Source organism: Corylus avellana, chromosome ca3 (genome assembly GCF_901000735.1).
Source record: "Corylus avellana chromosome ca3, CavTom2PMs-1.0".
Taxonomy (NCBI): Eukaryota; Viridiplantae; Streptophyta; class Magnoliopsida; order Fagales; family Betulaceae; genus Corylus; species Corylus avellana.
The window spans coordinates 13,292,911-13,310,335 of record NC_081543.1 but is presented as its reverse complement, the minus strand read 5'-3'; the positions used below and the strand labels follow the sequence as shown (position 1 = coordinate 13,310,335).

General features: G+C 32.6%; 3 protein-coding genes across 3 annotated transcripts; 2 read left to right on the top strand and 1 right to left on the bottom strand.

The window, feature by feature from the left end:
• The first annotated feature begins 388 nt into the window (after nt 1–388).
• LOC132174135 (F-box protein CPR1-like) lies at nt 389–1,459 on the top strand. The gene has a single exon (XM_059585833.1). It carries the CDS (start codon nt 389–391, stop codon nt 1,457–1,459), a length of 1,071 nt encoding a protein of 356 aa, XP_059441816.1.
• A 2,928-nt stretch (nt 1,460–4,387) lies between these two features.
• Nucleotides 4,388–5,782, top strand: LOC132174835 (uncharacterized). The gene is made up of 3 exons (XM_059586530.1): nt 4,388–5,355; nt 5,431–5,460; nt 5,545–5,782. The coding sequence occupies exons 1-3, from the start codon at nt 4,574–4,576 to the stop codon at nt 5,558–5,560; spliced, it is 828 nt and encodes a 275-aa protein (XP_059442513.1). The 5' UTR covers nt 4,388–4,573; the 3' UTR covers nt 5,561–5,782.
• Nucleotides 5,783–10,489: 4,707 nt separating this feature from the next.
• On the bottom strand, nt 10,490–11,242 carry LOC132174134 (phosphopantothenoylcysteine decarboxylase-like). The gene is made up of 2 exons (XM_059585831.1): nt 11,066–11,242; nt 10,490–10,792 (listed from the first exon to the last, which is right to left on the bottom strand). Exons 1-2 carry the CDS (start codon nt 11,240–11,242, stop codon nt 10,490–10,492), a joined length of 480 nt encoding a protein of 159 aa, XP_059441814.1.
• Between the last annotated feature and the right edge of the window lie 6,183 nt (nt 11,243–17,425).

Sequence of the window (17,425 nt, the reverse complement as noted above, 5' to 3'; positions counted from 1 at the left end):
AATTTGACATGCAACTGCAATTGCAGGTATCAATTATATATAAGGATCTAAATATCAATTTCAAAGATTACAAATATTAATGAGAATCAACCAACCCATATTAATTAATTAACTAACTATAACAGGAAAATTACATAAATCACGGACAGCTGGATTAATGCCATTGATTCTCTGTAAGGATATTTGAGCTTAATTAATATTTGATTCTTGCACTGATTATATATATATATATATAGAAAGAAATAATGTAGACCGAACCGACCACCATAAATACCACCTTAATTAATTAAACCTCTGCGACAGCCATAGCATGCAAAACTAACCGACTACCTTCATCACTTCAAATCTCTCTCTAGAGTCTAGACTCTACCAAAAGACTTCAAGATCGATGAAGACGACTCATCTCCCGCAAGAGCTCATAACCCAGATACTTTCCATACTACCCATCAAGCCTCTTGTTCGGTTTCAGTGTGTTTCCAAGTCATGGTTCGCCCTAATAATCAACGACTCACATTTCATCAATTTGCATCTCAGTCGCTCCAAAGAACGCATCCTCATTTTAGCGAGCTCTGAGCCACTCGATTTCCTCATTGTAAACTTGTCCAACGAGGATCGGTTCGGCGAGGCTGTGAAGATCCAACACCCACTACACCACTCAGAAAGCAACCGTATTGTAGACTCTTGCAATGGCCTGGTTTGCATCAACAACTACAACGATGAGACTGTGATATGGAACCCATTAATTAGAAAATACAAAAAATTACCCTCTAAGCCCAGAGAAGAGTTGAGTCATGACCATTTCGCATTTGGACACGACAGAGTCAACGACGACTACAAGGTTTTAAGGTTAGTGGAGTTCTATCGACGGGATGGAAGAAGAAAATATAGTCTTGAGGTATACAGTCTAAGAGAACACTCTTGGAGAATGGTGGAAGAAGAATGGCCTATTGTGGAATTGTCACATTTCTGCTACACTTACCGGGCCATTTTCTCCAACGGTGCTTTCCATTGGATGGTTACTCTTGTGGCGGACTTAAAAAAGGTCCATGTTGCATTTGATCTCAGCACTGAAAAATTCCGAGTGCATGAATTTCCTGTTAATTCTTCAATCAATTTGCGTGTCTTTTTGGTGGACTTGGGAGGATGGCTTTGTGCAGTTTTTCAGGATCTCTGTGAAGTTTGGGTGATGAAGGAGTATGGGATAGTAAGTAGTTGGACTTTGCTTTATGCGATGGAGCGAGCTTTTACCAACTACCCACCTTTAGTGTTCTCACGTGACGGCGAAGAGGTTTTTACCGGAGAACTAATTGAGAGTCACTTAATGGAACTCTATTGGTATGACATCAAAAAGAAGACACGCAGGATTGTTGAGATTGAAAATATACCCGTTGATCTCATTTTGCCTTACTTTTGTGTGGGAAGCCTCCTCCTTCTCGATGCTGACAATGACAAGGAATAAGGATGATATTTTGGGGGGGGGGGCTAAGGTGGGGGTTATATTTGTGCCGGCATGATGGCCTAATCATGCGTTTGATTTATCTTCAAGAACATGCATGTTCAATAAGGGGGCCTAGCTAGGCCTAGGCAGGTATATTATGTTATTTTTATGTGCATGTTGAAAATCATCTTCGATCTCATGATTATTATGATTTTAATCTGCGAAACAACAAATATTATCCTGCAAGCTAGTCTTTGAGTATGTGATGAGGGACAGAAACTAGGAAAAAAATCCTGCCACAAGTCGATTAAGCTAGAGCGTTGTGCAAGTCAAACATGTAAATTAAATTATGCTGATTAGAAAAAAAAAATGTAAATTATGCATTAGGTTAAGCATAATCGGTGGATGCATTTTGCCCTCTAGCTCCTCTCTCTCTCTCTCTTTAAAAAAAAAAAAAAAAGAGAAAAAGATTATGGTTCTTGGGAGCTTGATCAATTGGAGGAACACTCTCATAAGCTCAGAGAAATAAAAATCTTGAAATATCACCGGAATCAAAATATTAATCTTAATTGGTAAGGGGCAGATATATAATTAATAATAAACATGTTTATGCGATAAAAGAAAACAATTAACAAACGATATTGACAATTATATATATCTCTCTTTGATGATCATGTCTAGAACCAAACGAATGAGATCGATGTAGAAGAGCTCCTCATTGGCTTCATTATGTATGATCCTAGCTAGCCAAAATTACTCCATGTCAGATGTAATTCAATACACACTTATAAATCAAATCAAATGTAAAACCCGTATCTATATATATAAGAAATGACACATGTTTTAGGAATAAAATAAAAAAACCAAAATAAATCACTTTCATAGTCTAGTGATTTTAATTTCTTAAAATTAAATAAAAAACCAAAAATGTTTTTGTTGTTCTTAATTGTAAAAATATTTTCAAAAATAAAATATTTTAGAATCTCATAATTAGGGTTGAATATTTGATTATGATTTGATTCCCTTATTTATTGTTATCGATTTTTTAAGCCTTATTTATTTCGAAATATTGGAGAAGAGATTCATTCAGTTGTTTTAAGAGGTTATTTTTGTCCAAATAAAAAATAGGGAGCCACAAAAATAACGAAATTACCTCCTAAAAACAATTAACTTGTTCTTTCTATTTCAAATGAAATAGAAAGGATCCAAGTCTGGAATAATCATAATTACTTCTTTCGGTTTTGGTTGAAGTAAAGCAAAATGGTTCAACCACTAAATAAACCTATTTAATTAATTAAGAGATTGTTTTGCAATGCTGGCAAGTTCTAATTTCTACTCTATAATTCACTTGGTTGTGGACCTGTGGTTGTTGGAAGGAACATTTTTTCACGGATTGATATATAAAGGCACCGGTTGCTGAACTTTGCCTTTTCAGATGCTCTCATTGATTACTTTTGTATGACAAGTAAGTAACCAATTGATATATAGAGACGAATCAATTTTTTTTTTTTTTTTTTTGGGTGTATAATATTATAATTTGGCTTTAATTAATTTTAAGTCCTATAATGTGGTCAAAGTCAAGCCCTCTCATGTCCTCAATAACTCTAGTATGAATTGTGAAATTGAACCGATTGAGATTGAGACAAGTGTCCCTTTATCTTCTGATATGTCACAATCCCAAGAAGTTGAAGTTGAAGTTGAAGTTGGAGTTGGAGCTAGACCTAAGCCAAAGCCCAAGTACGGATATTTATGTAGGAAATTGAAAATTAAAATCCAGTTCGAATAAAAAATTATCATGTTATTAAATACACTAATTCATTAAGAAAATATATGTTTAAACAAATTAAAAATAAATGTCTAATGTTGGGTTTATCTCGTGTCCAATGGCAAAATCAGAAATTTATTTTGACAATGGTCAAATTAAAATAATAGAATATACTACTAACATTTATTTAATATATATATATATATATATATACACGGCTTTACTGAATGGAAAGGGTTCAAAATTCAATTTGCTGAATAAATAAAAAATAATTATTATTATTATTTTCAATGGAAATTTCTATCAATTAAGGGTTTTAATGCCAATCAAAAATTTTGTTTAAGTCATAGGATTTTGATCTACTTGAGCACTCCTAGAAATCTTTTTAAAAATTAAAGTTTTTTTTTAAAAAAAAAAAGAAAAAAAGAAGAGAAATCGAGACAAAAGAGAAATGACTAAATAACCATATAAAACTAAATATTCTGTACTTTTTAGAGTTTGTTTAACAAAAATTAAATTAAAAAATAGATATAAAATTTGTAAAATGATTATTCTCTTACTTTTTCAATTTTTTTTTTTAAAAGGAGAGCTCGGTAAAAAGAAAATAGCAGAAACATTGATGGCGTGTAGAAGAGATGGAGTGTGTCAGTCAAAAAGCTGGTGTAAAAAAGCTGTAACGAGTAAATGTTCAAATCAAACGGCTGGAAAGTAAAGGTTGAGACAAGCTGGCTCCCTTATTGAGGTGAGTAAAGGCAACATCTACCCACGTGAGACATTAAATTAACACGGGTTCCTTTTCCTTTCTTCTTCTTTCAGCCTCGATCTGCATATCTTCAGCCTCAGAGCAGTCGGTCATCAGTTTACAAAGGAGGAAATCAGGTTTACTTTTTGCAAAACAATTTTTAAAGATTTTTTAGACAGTGTTTTTTATTATTAAATAACTCATAACACAGATGTGCCTGCTTTTGATTCGCCTAGATTTGTACTGATCATGGCTTAAATGCGCAAGTAAGAATATCCCTTCCTTTTCCTTCAGATATATATATATATATATAGATGGAAATTAATATGAGCACGCGATCGAGAGAGCAAGCAAGAAAGAGATCGAGAGAGGTTTTAATTGAGGCAGTGGAGTCATTTTCTTTCTTCTTCTTTCGACCCCTTCTCAGTTTTCCAGTGGAGGCAGCAAGTCTATTTTCCATTACAAATATGGAAAAAAGCTCTTCTTCACACGGCAAGAGGCCATCGATGGCCTGTTCTACCTCCAGCTGCCTCTCCGATCTCCCTCTATATAATAAACACAGGATTCGGGATTGGGAAGTACCCCTCTCTCCATTCCATTCCATTCACATTTCACAGAGTCACCATATATGGCTAACGATTGGTCAGCCCTCTTTGATAAAATGTTGTCTGATCGAGATTTGAGGGTTCGACGCATAACTACTTCTTGGAGGCAACACTACGTGCAATTTGCTAGCTCCATTCCCAATGAAATTTTCAACCATCCCCGGCCTCCTTCTTTCACACTGAATTTCAACACGAGGGTTCTTTTCAGAGGAGCGCCTCATGATGATCTCCTGTTGGTCTATTCCCTGAAACCTGGTAAAGCCAAATTTATGCTGCACCTCCCTGGAAATGTGGATTTCAATCCTCATCGTAGGATTGACGCATATTACAGGTGGGTTGACAACTTGCTTGAAATAAAGCTGCAGCCGGCTTTCAGCCCTCAGGCCGTGATGGATCTCAATGATGACCTGACCCAGTTTCATCTGCTGGCAGAAACACAAATCACCCCGGCTGTTATTATTAACAAGGAAATCTGCCTACCTCAGATGGATGTAAGGCCCTTCTATAACATCTGTACAGAGGAGCTCCAGCAAGCAATTAATGATGGCTCGTTTATATCTGTTCAAGTTTTCCCTCCGGTTGAAATGGTAAGTTATGGCGCTGATATTCGCTTTGAGAAAGGCCAAGGCGTCACGGGTATTAGCCCCCTTGAATACTGTAAAGTTTTCATAAACATTACCAACTACCTTGCAAACCGCGGGGTTGCTCCCGAATTTGATATCGACAGCATCCTTCGAATCTGGTACCGTCGGGAGTCCAAGAAGTTGAAGCTGGCGTTCACGAGACAAGGAGACGCTGAGCCCGTGTAAGTATTATTATTTTTTTTTTCTTTTAATCAAACGATTTTTATTTTTCTAACTCTCCTTTTTGTTTGTCTCAGGGTGTTTGTCTCAGAAGACGCGGAGCTATTGTTAGTATTATGTTTTTTTTTTTTTTTTTTCTTTTAATCAAACGTTTTTTTTCTTTTTCTAAATCTCCTTTTTGCTTGTCTCAGGTTGTTTCCAAACTAAAATGGCGCTGAGGACTGAGGAGGGGGATATCATCCATCTACTTATAATTTTATTATTAATTATATGAATTTGTAAATTGTAATGACAACTAAACTAAAGACTTGGTATGATTGGGATTTAGCTGATGTGGTTGTGATGTTTAGTATATGTATTTTAATTTGGATGATGTTTTATTCATGTTTGATCTCTATGTTATATATATATATATTATGTTTGCTTTTATTTATTATTTATTATTTTCTTTTCCCTAATGTATGAAACTATTAGGAGTGCTTTTTTTTCTTTGGAAAAGGATAAGGGTGTTGCTGTAATTAATAAGGGTGTGAAATGAATTGTGTTTATATATATAGCTGGTGTAGGATATCACATGCATGATCTACCATTTGATCATTTGCACCAAGCAAGCCGCCCGAAATGTTCAGAACTGGTGAAGAAGGTGAGATATATATATATATATATATATTGGGCTTCAGAGATCAGACAGAAGTCTGAGTTTTGAGTTACTTATAATTAATATTATTCATCTGATATTTTTTAAGTGTGTATTGAATTACGTACATCTAACATGGAATTTTTTTGGCTAGCTAGGATCGTACAAAATGAAGCGAATGAGGAGCTCTTCGATCTACATCGATCTCATGAGCCATTGGGGTTTGGTTGAGGATTAACGAGCTAGTAATAGGATGTGAATGTGCATGCTCGGTTATAGTCTATTCTCTTCCCATTATTTTACGTGACGTGAGGATCTAACGCTTTCCCTTTTCTTCTAATCAGATTTGATTGTCTGAGACAAAAGAGGCCGGATTTCCTGGTGTTCGTTTTTGCTCTTTGTTGAGTTGGCTTCTTTCAGTGAACGTGAAAGTCTCTGCTCCAGTAAGTTTGCTTCTTTTGTTCAAGTGGTTCGCGTCCTTTATATTTGTCATGGGTGGGTTCTCTTCTGTTTGAAATTAAGGCATGTGTAATTGCAAATATCGCTGATTTCTGAGTGGTGTAGTGGGTGTTTGATCTTCACAGCCCTCGTTGGAAAAGTTTACAATAATGAGGTAATCTGAGTGGCTGAGAGAGCTCGCTAAAATGAGGATGCGTTGTTTGGAGCGACTGATCGAGATGCAAATTGATGAAATATGAGTCGTTGATTATTAGGGCGAACCATGACTTGCATGGAAACACACTGAAACCGAAACCGAACAAGCTAGAGGCTTGATGGGTAGTATGGAAAGTACCTATCTGGGTTATGAGCTCTTGCGGGAGATCAGGAGTCGTCGTCATCGATCTTCAAGTCTTTTGGTATTTTTGCATGCTATATATGGCTGTCGCAGAGGTTTAATTAATTAATTAATTAAGGTGGTATAATTATGGTGGTCAATCGGTTTGGTCGACATGATTTCTTTCTTATAGATATATATATATATAATCAGTGCAAGAATCAAATATTAATTAATTAAGCTCAAATATCCTTGCAGAGAATCAATGGCATTAATCCAGCTGTCCGTGATTCTCTCTCCATTGATGTAATTAATTAATTTTCCTGTTATAGTACTTAGTTAATTAATATGGGTTGGTTCGCTTCTCATTAATATGACTGAAATTGATATTTAGACCCTTTCCTATTATTGATATTTGATACCTGCAATTGCAATTGCATGTCAAATTAATTTTACAACAATCTTTCCTTAACGTACGGCCTTTTTCCTAACTCCTTTTATTTTGGATTCATCTTTCCTTTCTAAACACAATATGCATGCCTTAATAATATCAGTTTTAATTAATAAAATTGAATATCAAGGCCAGGAGTGCAGATATTGTAGATTCAATATTAGGTCTGAAAAATCCAAAGGGAAGCTTACCTTCATGGGCTGATGACTTCTATTAAGTGGATGAAGTCATGCAGCAGTCCTCCGGTAGAAATTAAATTACATATAATTTCACGTACTACTCTTAAATGAAACCATTTTTATATTAATTGCATCAAAATTTCTTATGATTTGCTTCCCAAAAAAAAAAAATTCTTATGATTTTAAAATCTGAACAAGTCAAGAAGAAACGTAATTGTTGGGTGTATGTGCATAAGGGAAACCCAATAGCAAAAACCCAACTTGTCATGGGCAATTAGCACAGATTCGCCAAAAACAAAATTAAAAAAAAAAATAATAATAATAATCAAAATAAAAGAGGGGCACAAACAATTTCTTCAGCCCCCACTCACAACGGACTGGCTAAAATAATCAGGTTATTTTGGCAGATCCAGTAACAAAAAATGTCAAAAAAAGTTTCATATCTAGCTAACCATTTTAACTAAGCCACCATTCAAATTAGGCTAGCTAAAATAGCCAAAAAAAAATACCAAAAAAAGCTTTACATCCTGCTAACTATTTTGACTAAAGATTTGATTGAATCGTGTAGCTCAAACAATTTCTTTAGCTTAGGGGTGTCAACCCGGTCCGGTTTCCCGGTTTTTGGCCAAAACGGGCGGAACTGAGAACACCCGATTCGATTTTGAAACGGAACCGGGACCCCGGTTAACCGGGGTCCCGATTCCCGGCCGGTTCCGGTTTTACCCGGTCCGGTAACCGGTTTTTGAAAAAAAATTAGTGTTTGGGGCTTATTTTAGGTATTGGGCCTAAAATAAGCCCATTATTTTTTTCATAAGTTAACTCATTTAAAAAAAAAAACTATTAATCTTTTTGTCTAAATTAAAGAGGCTTTATTGTGATTGTTCCAAATAATTAAAAAATAAACCTAAAAAAGCCTAAAAATCCTAAAAAGTCAATGTTTTTGCCTATATGAGCCTTAGAAATAAAAATTCAAATTTTTTAAAATACCCTAAAAATCATTTTAAAACCTTCAAAACCGGAAAAGTGAGAAACCTAATTGCTTAAGGTCCTAAACGTTGTGTAAAAGACTAAAAGAATTATAAAATATTAATATATATATACAATATAATAATATATAAATATTATTTAATAAAATAAGACCCGGTTCCGGTTTTCCCGGTTTTTACCGGGTGCCAAAAACCGGGACCGGAACCGGGGTCCCCGGTTTTTTTTTTTTTGGGAACCGGAACCGGAACCGGTCCCCGGTTTCCCGGTTTCCGGTTTCGGTCGGTTCGGTTTCAGGTTATTTTTTAATGGCCTACTTTAGCTTAAAGATTTCGCGGGGCGGGGAATGATTAGGTTATGGGGGGGTGGGTGTGCGGGGGCAATGCCTCTGAGGTACAATACGGGATATTTTGGAGATTTCTTTAATAAGTCCGTACAAGTAGGGTTTAGGGTTTATTAAAAGCAAAATACAACCCCCTCTCTGTGGACGTAGGCACATTGTTGAACTACATTAAATATGCGTTTCGACTCTCTCTTTTTTTTTCGATTCTATATTGTTCATTAATTATTGTGTACGGTAACAACATTTTCTATCTTATTTCAAAGACGATGAATTGTTGCATGTGATGTTTTAAATATGGTTTGTATCATTACCATAGTTGCGAGCGTTGATTACTCACTGAGACGTGGATTTATAGATTTTTTTTTTTAATTCGAGGTAGATGCAGTTACTAATAAACTACCGCTATGAAAAATTACTAAGCAACTAATACTATTACATATGAGATTGTTAATACATTTAAAAAAGTGAAAATATGTAATGTAGTGAACTTTAGTTAAATTTATGAATGGTTAAAAATTGTCCAAATATTGTCAAGTAAAAGAATAATTCACAAGGTTAAATATTAAGAAAGCGTTCACTTATCATTTATTTATTTTTTTTTTTCAAGAAATGCTAAAAACCAAACCCCCATCACACCTTCTCCTTGGGCTAATGTGATATTAATCTAAGAGCCAATAAATATTGTCACATCAGTGTAATGGGATAAAGGTAGGATTAGGGGTGTCAAGGCTAATAACCGCTAACCACTTAGCGGTTAGTAAAATAGATAACCGCTCGCTAACCGCTTTTTTAAAATTGGGTTTTTTTTTTGGCTTTTTGGGCTTTCTTTAGGCCTTTTTGGGCTTTTTTTTTTTTAGTGTATTCTTAGGCCCAATTGCTATAAAAAGAACCAATATTGAAAAATAAAAAATATAGACTTATAAGTTTATAACATACATTAAAAATAAGTCTCTAGATATTTAATTGTTGTACTAGTATGAATTGGTATACTTATAAGTTATGTCATATTATATATGATAATTTTTATTATATAATCAAATGATTTAATGATCAATTGATCATGTGATATAATCATCTAAATTATAGTGATAATATATTAATACTCAAATTGTGATTTAATTATTTAAAAAAAAATTGTGATTTAATGATCAAGTGATTATATGATATAATCATATAAATTATAGTGATAATATATTAATACTCAAATTGTGATTTAATTATTTTTCAAAAAAATTATGATTTAATAATCAAGTGATTATGTTATATGTATAAATATATTTTTAATTATAATCATAAAAATATATTACATAAAAAGGCAGTTAGTGGTTATAGTTAGTAAACCCAATAACCGCTAACCGCTAGACGGTTATAGCGGTTAAGCGGTTAGCCATTAATACGGTTAAAATGATGTAGCATCATCTACACCATTAAATACAACAACATCAAATCTTGATTTACCATCTTATTTAATGGAAGAGCCGTGATTCAGAACACGCGCGTGCTCTGAACGCCAAGCAACAATTTTTTTTTTTTAATTTTTTAATAAAAAAATAATAATAATAATAATTTTGTCAGCGTGCTTAATCTTCACCCTTAATCGAATAGAGGTTGTAAGAGCTTCACTGTCACCAGATAGACAGACCACCAAGCACAAGTAAAAACACAATGCACCTGATACAACAAGATCAAAGGACTACAACAAACCTAGCATGTTATACATAACGTGTTAACTAACTCTTCCATCTCCTCTACAAATGCCAACTTTTGTTAGAAAAGTTGCTCAGTATTACCGCCATCTTGTTGAATCTTTGACTCTAAGAAAAGCCTTACAGTTGAGTATATTAGAGAAGGTTCAGCCATTGCACCATTGCCATAATCCCCACAAGCCAGCCTCTTCGTGACAGGTGGAATGAGAGAAATGCCAAGCTCGTCAATCGACATGATATGTCGTTCCGTGAAAGGATTGTTCCACATCAACGTGTTCATGGCAGGTGCAACAAAGAAAGGCTTGCTGTAATCCCATGCTCGCACAATGCATGTCAGTAAGTTGTCGCACAATCCCCCGCCGATCTACAATTAGAACATAGCACAAACCTTAAGACATATTCAGGTTAAAATGATAAGATTGAACTCAGGATTATTTCAAATTACGTGACAACAAAATACAGAAACAGCCTTGCAAAGGAAGTAGAAAAAAGCCCATAGATATCACAGGATCTCATCCAAATAATTAAGAATTAGTCTTACTCTAGAGTTGGTCTTTTGCTGTAAAAGGAATGATTTAAGGCAAAAAAAAAAAATCGTTATTTATTGATTTATTTGAAAGATAAGAAGAAAGCGAACCTGTAACATTTTGTTGACATTGCTGGCACCAAAGACCTTGTGCACGTTAGCAAACTTCTGGGGTTCATCAGCTGGAAAATAAGGAGCAAAAACACAGTCCTCAGCACATCTCCTCCTCAGAAGCTTGCATGCTGCGCATGGTGAAGGAGCACCTTGTTTCCTGCCACTCTCCTTCATTCCGCCACGTGTCCCTTTCTAGGGCTAACAATAGTCAATCTATCCCCCTCCCAGGACAACTTACCCTTACCCCTTGATCAGTTTCTTTTTTTTTTTGTAGGGTACTTTGTCTGAAACCAAAAGACAAAAGGCCCTATATATATTCAGAAATAAAAAAGAAGGAAGACAAAATGGGCTATATGAATCCAAGACAAAGCAACAAAAGAGAGAGAGAGAGAGAGAGAGAGAGAGAGAGAGAGAGAGAGTGGTGGAGAAAAGAGAGAGGAGGCGTGAAGGGGCGAGGTGATGAGCAATATATAAACAAGACGAGAGAGGCATGAGTACATCTGAGATGGGGCCCATCATAGAACTCTTTAGATTTTGGTCGACCAAAAACATCTCCCATGACATCGACACATTTGGCGCCATTTTTTTGTTTTGTCTTCAGTAAAACACTAATGCTATCTACTTTATTATTTTTTTTATTACATATTTTATTATGTTAATTTGCACAATGGCCAATTAGTAGTGGGACATGAGTGTCGTATTTACTATTTAGAGTACATACTACATTTTTATTTTACAATTATTTCATAATATTAAGTTAAGACATATTCAAGCTCACATTCTCTACTACTTCAATATTATACGTACTTGTTTGTGTGTGTGTGTAAAATCAATATTACTATAGCTGTATAATATAATTTGGCTTTAATTAATTTCAAGTCCTATAGTGTGATCAAAGTCAAGCCCTGTCATGTCCTCAATAACTCTCGTAGGAATTGTGGAATTGGACCCATTGGCAGTGGCGGAGCTAGGATCTCGTTAATGTAAGGGCAGCCTTACAATTAATCAATATAAAATTATATTATATTTTAATGTAATTTATCAAAAAATTAACATAAATAATTTCTTTATTCCACACTAGTATTGTATGTCTAATTAATTGCTTCTAGTGTTTAATTATTTATCAATGGTATGCAATTATTTTGATGTTATTTTTCTTCGTATCAATTAAATAGAAGTATTATGAAATTGAAGCGCACTAGAATACAAATAAGATAACTAGGAGGAGGGGGAAGATAACTAGTTTTTCTTTTGTAAGTAAATCATAAGAAATTTTATTAAATCTGATTTTATTAATTAAAACTGATATTATTAAGGCATGCATATTGTGTTTAGAAAGGAAAGATGAATCCAAAATAAAGGGCGTTGGGAAAAAGCCGTACGTTAAGGAAAGATTGTTGTAAAATTAATTTGACATGCAACTGCAATTGCAGGTATCAATTATATATGAGAATCTAAATATCAATTTCAGTCAATCAAAGATTATAAATATTAATGAGAATCAACCAACCCATATTAATTAATTAACTAACTATAACAGGCAAATTACATAAATCACGGACAGCTGGATTAATGCCATTGATTCTCTGTAAGGATATTTGAGCTTAATTAATATTTGATTCTTGCACTGATCATGTAGACCGAACCGACCACCATAAATACCACCTTAATTAATTAAACCTCTGCGACAGTTAGATACAGTTACTAATAAACTACTGCTATGAACAATAACTAAGCAACTAATACTATTACGTATGGAAAATTATTCTGGAGAGGGGTATTAGATAGGGAGATCCTATTTCCCTATATATGTCCCTCTTATGTGTTGAGTCTTTGAGTTCCATGATAACCAATGCTAATGGGTTGGGAGCTTTGATGGGGGTACCCACTTCTAGAAGGGGCCCTTGGATAAGTCACATATTCTTTGCGGACGACAATCTGTTATTTTGCAGGGCTAGCATCTCACAGTGGGAAAGATTGAATAATATTTTGTAGCTCAATGAAAAAGCGTGAGGCTAGCGACTAAATAATAATAAGACCTCCTTGTTTTTTAGCAAAAATTCGACAAGGGTGGAGAAGGAAGCAATTTTGGCAATGGCAGGGATACCGGCTACCCAACGTTATGACACTTATTTGGGTCTCTCGGCTTTGGTGGGAAAGTCACGCACAACACTACTTAAGGCAGTAATTCAGGCTATTCTGTCCTACTATATGAGCATTTTTCTATTGCCAAAAGGCCTTTGTTTGAATATCAATTCCCAAATGCGAAAATTTTGGTGGGATCATCAAGATAATGAAACCCATACTAATTGGATGAGTTGGGGAAAGATGGGTATGGCCAAAGCTTCGGGTGGGATGGGTTTTCGAGATCTCACCTTTTTTAATAAGGCCCTATTGGCGAAACAAAGCTGACGATTATGGAAAGAACTGGAGAGTCACTACAAAAAAAACACCTTAGGCCGGCGTTTCCAATTCCGGCGTTTTATAAAAACGCCGTCTAAAACAGCATATGCCGGCGTTTTGTGCTGCCGCCGGTAATGGGCCATCAATGGCGGCGTTTTTAGATGAAACGTCGTCTAATGGGTCAGCAATGGCGGCGTTTTTAGATGAAACGCCGTCACTGGGTCCGCATTTGCCCAAAAAACGATGGCGCCGTCCATTTTGGGGTAAGGCGTTTCTTTGGTAGGGTTTAATCTGAGGATGTTAAGCCTAACTAGCTAAGAGATGGAACTAGGGCGAGAAGAAAGGAAGAAGGAGGAGATCGACGTCTGGTTTGCGAAAAGAGAAAGGAACCTTCGTCTGGTTTGTGAAAAGAGAAAGGAATTAAGGAAGAGGAAGTCTGCTGGTTTCAAGGAAGGAAGAGTGAAATCAGGTATGGACACGTGGAGCTAATTGCATGGTGGATGAAATCAAGTGGCAAGCATTATTGGTATAATGCTTAACAGCTGGCAAGCACTGTTATTGTTTTATTTTTATTTTTTGTAATTCCGCAGACTATGAAAGGGCAGGGCTTAAACAATCGTTTATAAAAGAAATAACTTTTTACATTAATTATTAAAATAATCAATAATGCTTAAATAAAAATATTAAAAACTGTGTCTGACTCTCCCATCTCTCTCTCTTTCTCGCCCTCTCCCTCAATTTCCTTTTCTTTGTTTTAATTTTTTAATAGTTTTAGTTTTTTAATATTTTTATTTTTTAATTATTAATTATTTTAATATTTAATATAAAAATTATTTTTTTATTGACCAAAACACAATCGTTTTGAACGCACCTAAGCCTTGTCCACTATGAAAAGGCTTAAACATGGTCTTTTTATTTATTTATTTATTTTTATTTTATATATATATATATATATATATATATATATACCAACGTTATGGGAAAATGCTGTGAGAAGAATATATTGCACAAGTGCATTTCAATTTCGTAAATTAATTAAAGGTCGTGATTTTCTCCTTAAATTTCGCTCAATTATCATATATGATTTAAATAATTATATGACTAATCTATTATATTTGTAAGTTCCTACAATCCTACAGCTGCATGTAATTAACAATATAATATAATATTAATTCTCAATTAAGAAAAAAGAAAAGAAGAATTCAAAAGGTTAAAAAATAAAAGATAGTGGGTTCAACTAATATTTATCTATACAAATCAACGTCCGAAAAATTAAGTTCAACTAAACGATCTAAATATTCGAAAATCTCTGCAAATCACGGTACTTCTAAATCAAATCAATATCTTGCTCTGATCTTCTTCAGTAATATCATATACGATTTAATTAATTATATGACTAACATATTATATTTGTAAATTCCTATTGTTGTCATTAACAATTTAACATAATATTAATTCTCACTAAGAGAAAATAAAAAAGAATTCAAAAAATAAAGGGGAAAGTCTATATACCCCCCTCAAACTACCACCTAATTGACAATGTCCCCTTAAACTTTTAATTGTGACAATTTCCTCCTCAAACTATCAAAAATTGTCAACGTTTTTCCCAATGACAAAACTACCCTTAGTAAAATAAAAACAAAAAATACTAAAACTTCTAGAAAAAAACCTAAAACTAAAATAAATAAGGGTAAAGTCCACATACCCCCCTCAAACTACCAACCAATTGACAATGTCCCTCCCAAATTTTCAATTGCAACAATATCCCCTCCAAACTACCAAAACATTGTCAATGTCCCCCCAAGGCTAGCAATATGACAAAAATGCCCCTATAAATTTCTCAATAAGACAAAAATATCCCTATAAATTAAAAAAAAAAAAAATTGATTTAAAAGAAAAAAACGAAAAATTTTAATTTAAAAATAAAACAATTTTTTTTTTTTAAACGGAAATTTTTATTTTTTTAAAAAACTTTTTTTTATTTAGTTTTAAAAAACAAAAAAATTCATTTTATTAAGCGAAAAATTTTATTTTTTTAAACGTAAATTTTTATTTAAATAAAATTATAAAACAAAAATAAAATAAAATAAAACGAAAATTTTCAATTTCTATAAAAAATAAAAAATCGAAATTTTTTTAATTTTTTTCTTATAAAATTGATTTTAAGAAAGAAAAAATTGGCCAAGTTTGGATAATTTTTTTTTGTTAGTTTTAGGTTTTTTCTAGAAGTTTTAGTATTTTTGTTTATATTTTACTCTGGGTAATTTCGTCATTGGGGGGAACATGGTTTTTGGTAGTTTGAGGGGGACATTGTCACAATTGAAAGTTTGAGGAGGACATTGTCAATTGAATGGTAGTTTGAGGGGGTTATGTGGACTTTTCCCAATAAATAAATAAACCCAAAGGGTGGAAAATTTAAAATTAAGAAAAATCCATTGTATGAGAAAAAAATTAAAAAATTTCTTTATTTTTTTTGTTATGAAAAATATTTTTTTTTATAACATTTTAAAATAAAAATTTCTGTTTTAAAAAAAAATTAACAATTTTCGTTTCTTTTAAATAAAAATTTCTGTTTAAAGAAAAAATCGTTTAAAAAAAATTGGTTTTTACAAAAAAAAAAAAAAAAAAAAAAAAATCGTTTTTTTTTTAAATATTCGTTTAAAAAAAAAAAAATTTTAAAAAAATCTTTCTTTTTAAATTAAAATTTTCGTTTTAAAAAAAAAATTAAAAATTTATTTATTTTTTTTTTTATTTTTTTGAATTTATAGGGGTATTTTTGTCTTATTGAAAAATACATAGGGCATTTTTATCTTTTTGTCTTATTGAGTTTGTGCATATCCCATCACGCATTGGCATCAACGACTCACATTTAATCAAAACAAAATTGAACCGTTGAGTGCGTTTTCACGAGAATTTAGGTGATTTAAATACAAATTCTTAATTAGCCAATACCAAAACGCACCATTTTTAATTTTTAGCATTAATTACTATTGACTTAGTGTTTAATGAAATTCAAATAATATAACTTTATGTTTAGGTTATTTAAACGTTCACTTCCAAAAAAAGGTTATTTAAACGTTGATCAATTATTATGCACATTTAAGGATAGTTAAGGAAAATTTTGTATCAATCTTGAATTAAAAATTCAAATTTTATTTGAAAGAAAGAAATTTTTGTTTATTAACTTCTCATATTTACATTAATTTGTCAAGATTCCTTATAATTCCTATCAAATAATATTTAAAATAAAAAAAATACATTAAATTTGAATTTATTTTGGTTAATTCAATATGCATGAATAGTTTTATGTCTAGGTCATTAATTAATGCGATATTTTGATATAAATTAACATAAATTTCAAAATTTTAATGCCTCATATTATCATATATATGAAAATTAACCTCTTACAATCTGAAGTTTTACGTTTAAGGAAATAAATTTTGTTGGTGGTTGTGTTATATGATTTATATAATCATTATATGAGAGTCTAAGATCGTATGAAACTTGACGTATGATCTTTTAAAATAAATAATTTAGATGATTAGATCAAAATTGAAGTGTCCGATCGTTTCAACAAAAAAAAAAAAAAAGATGATCATATCAAAATCTCATCTTCTAATTTTTAAAAATAATAGATTATATTGAAATTTGACTGTCTCATTAAATATATATATATATATATATATAACTAAATTAACTAATATAATAATTTTTTTTCGACATGTCCGCACAAAAAAGAAAAGAAATTACTAATATAATTATATTAAAAATTCATCAAACAATATTATTTGACACTCTTAACTAACTTTCTATTTAACTTTAGTCATGAAAGTAATTAATATATACAAAGTAGTCTTTTAATGATCAAACAACGTGTTTTTTTTTCCGTCTTTTAATTAAGTTTTCTCTTTTAATTAGTATTATTAGCATGATATTTTTTTAAATAAAATATAT

What these genes read in the sequence shown, in the direction of transcription:
- LOC132174135 (XM_059585833.1), top strand. Translation starts at nt 389, where the DNA reads ATGAAGACGACTCATCTCCCGCAAGAGCTCATAACCCAGATACTTTCC.
- LOC132174835 (XM_059586530.1), top strand. Translation starts at nt 4,574, where the DNA reads ATGGCTAACGATTGGTCAGCCCTCTTTGATAAAATGTTGTCTGATCGA. An exon ending in CAAGGAGACGCTGAGCCCGT is followed by an intron (nt 5,356 to 5,430) that starts GTAAGTATTATT and finishes TGTTTGTCTCAG; the next exon opens with GGTGTTTGTCTCAGAAGACG.
- LOC132174134 (XM_059585831.1), bottom strand. Translation starts at nt 11,242, where the DNA reads ATGAAGGAGAGTGGCAGGAAACAAGGTGCTCCTTCACCATGCGCAGCA. An exon ending in ATGTCAACAAAATGTTACAG is followed by an intron (nt 10,793 to 11,065) that starts GTTCGCTTTCTT and finishes TTCTAATTGTAG; the next exon opens with ATCGGCGGGGGATTGTGCGA.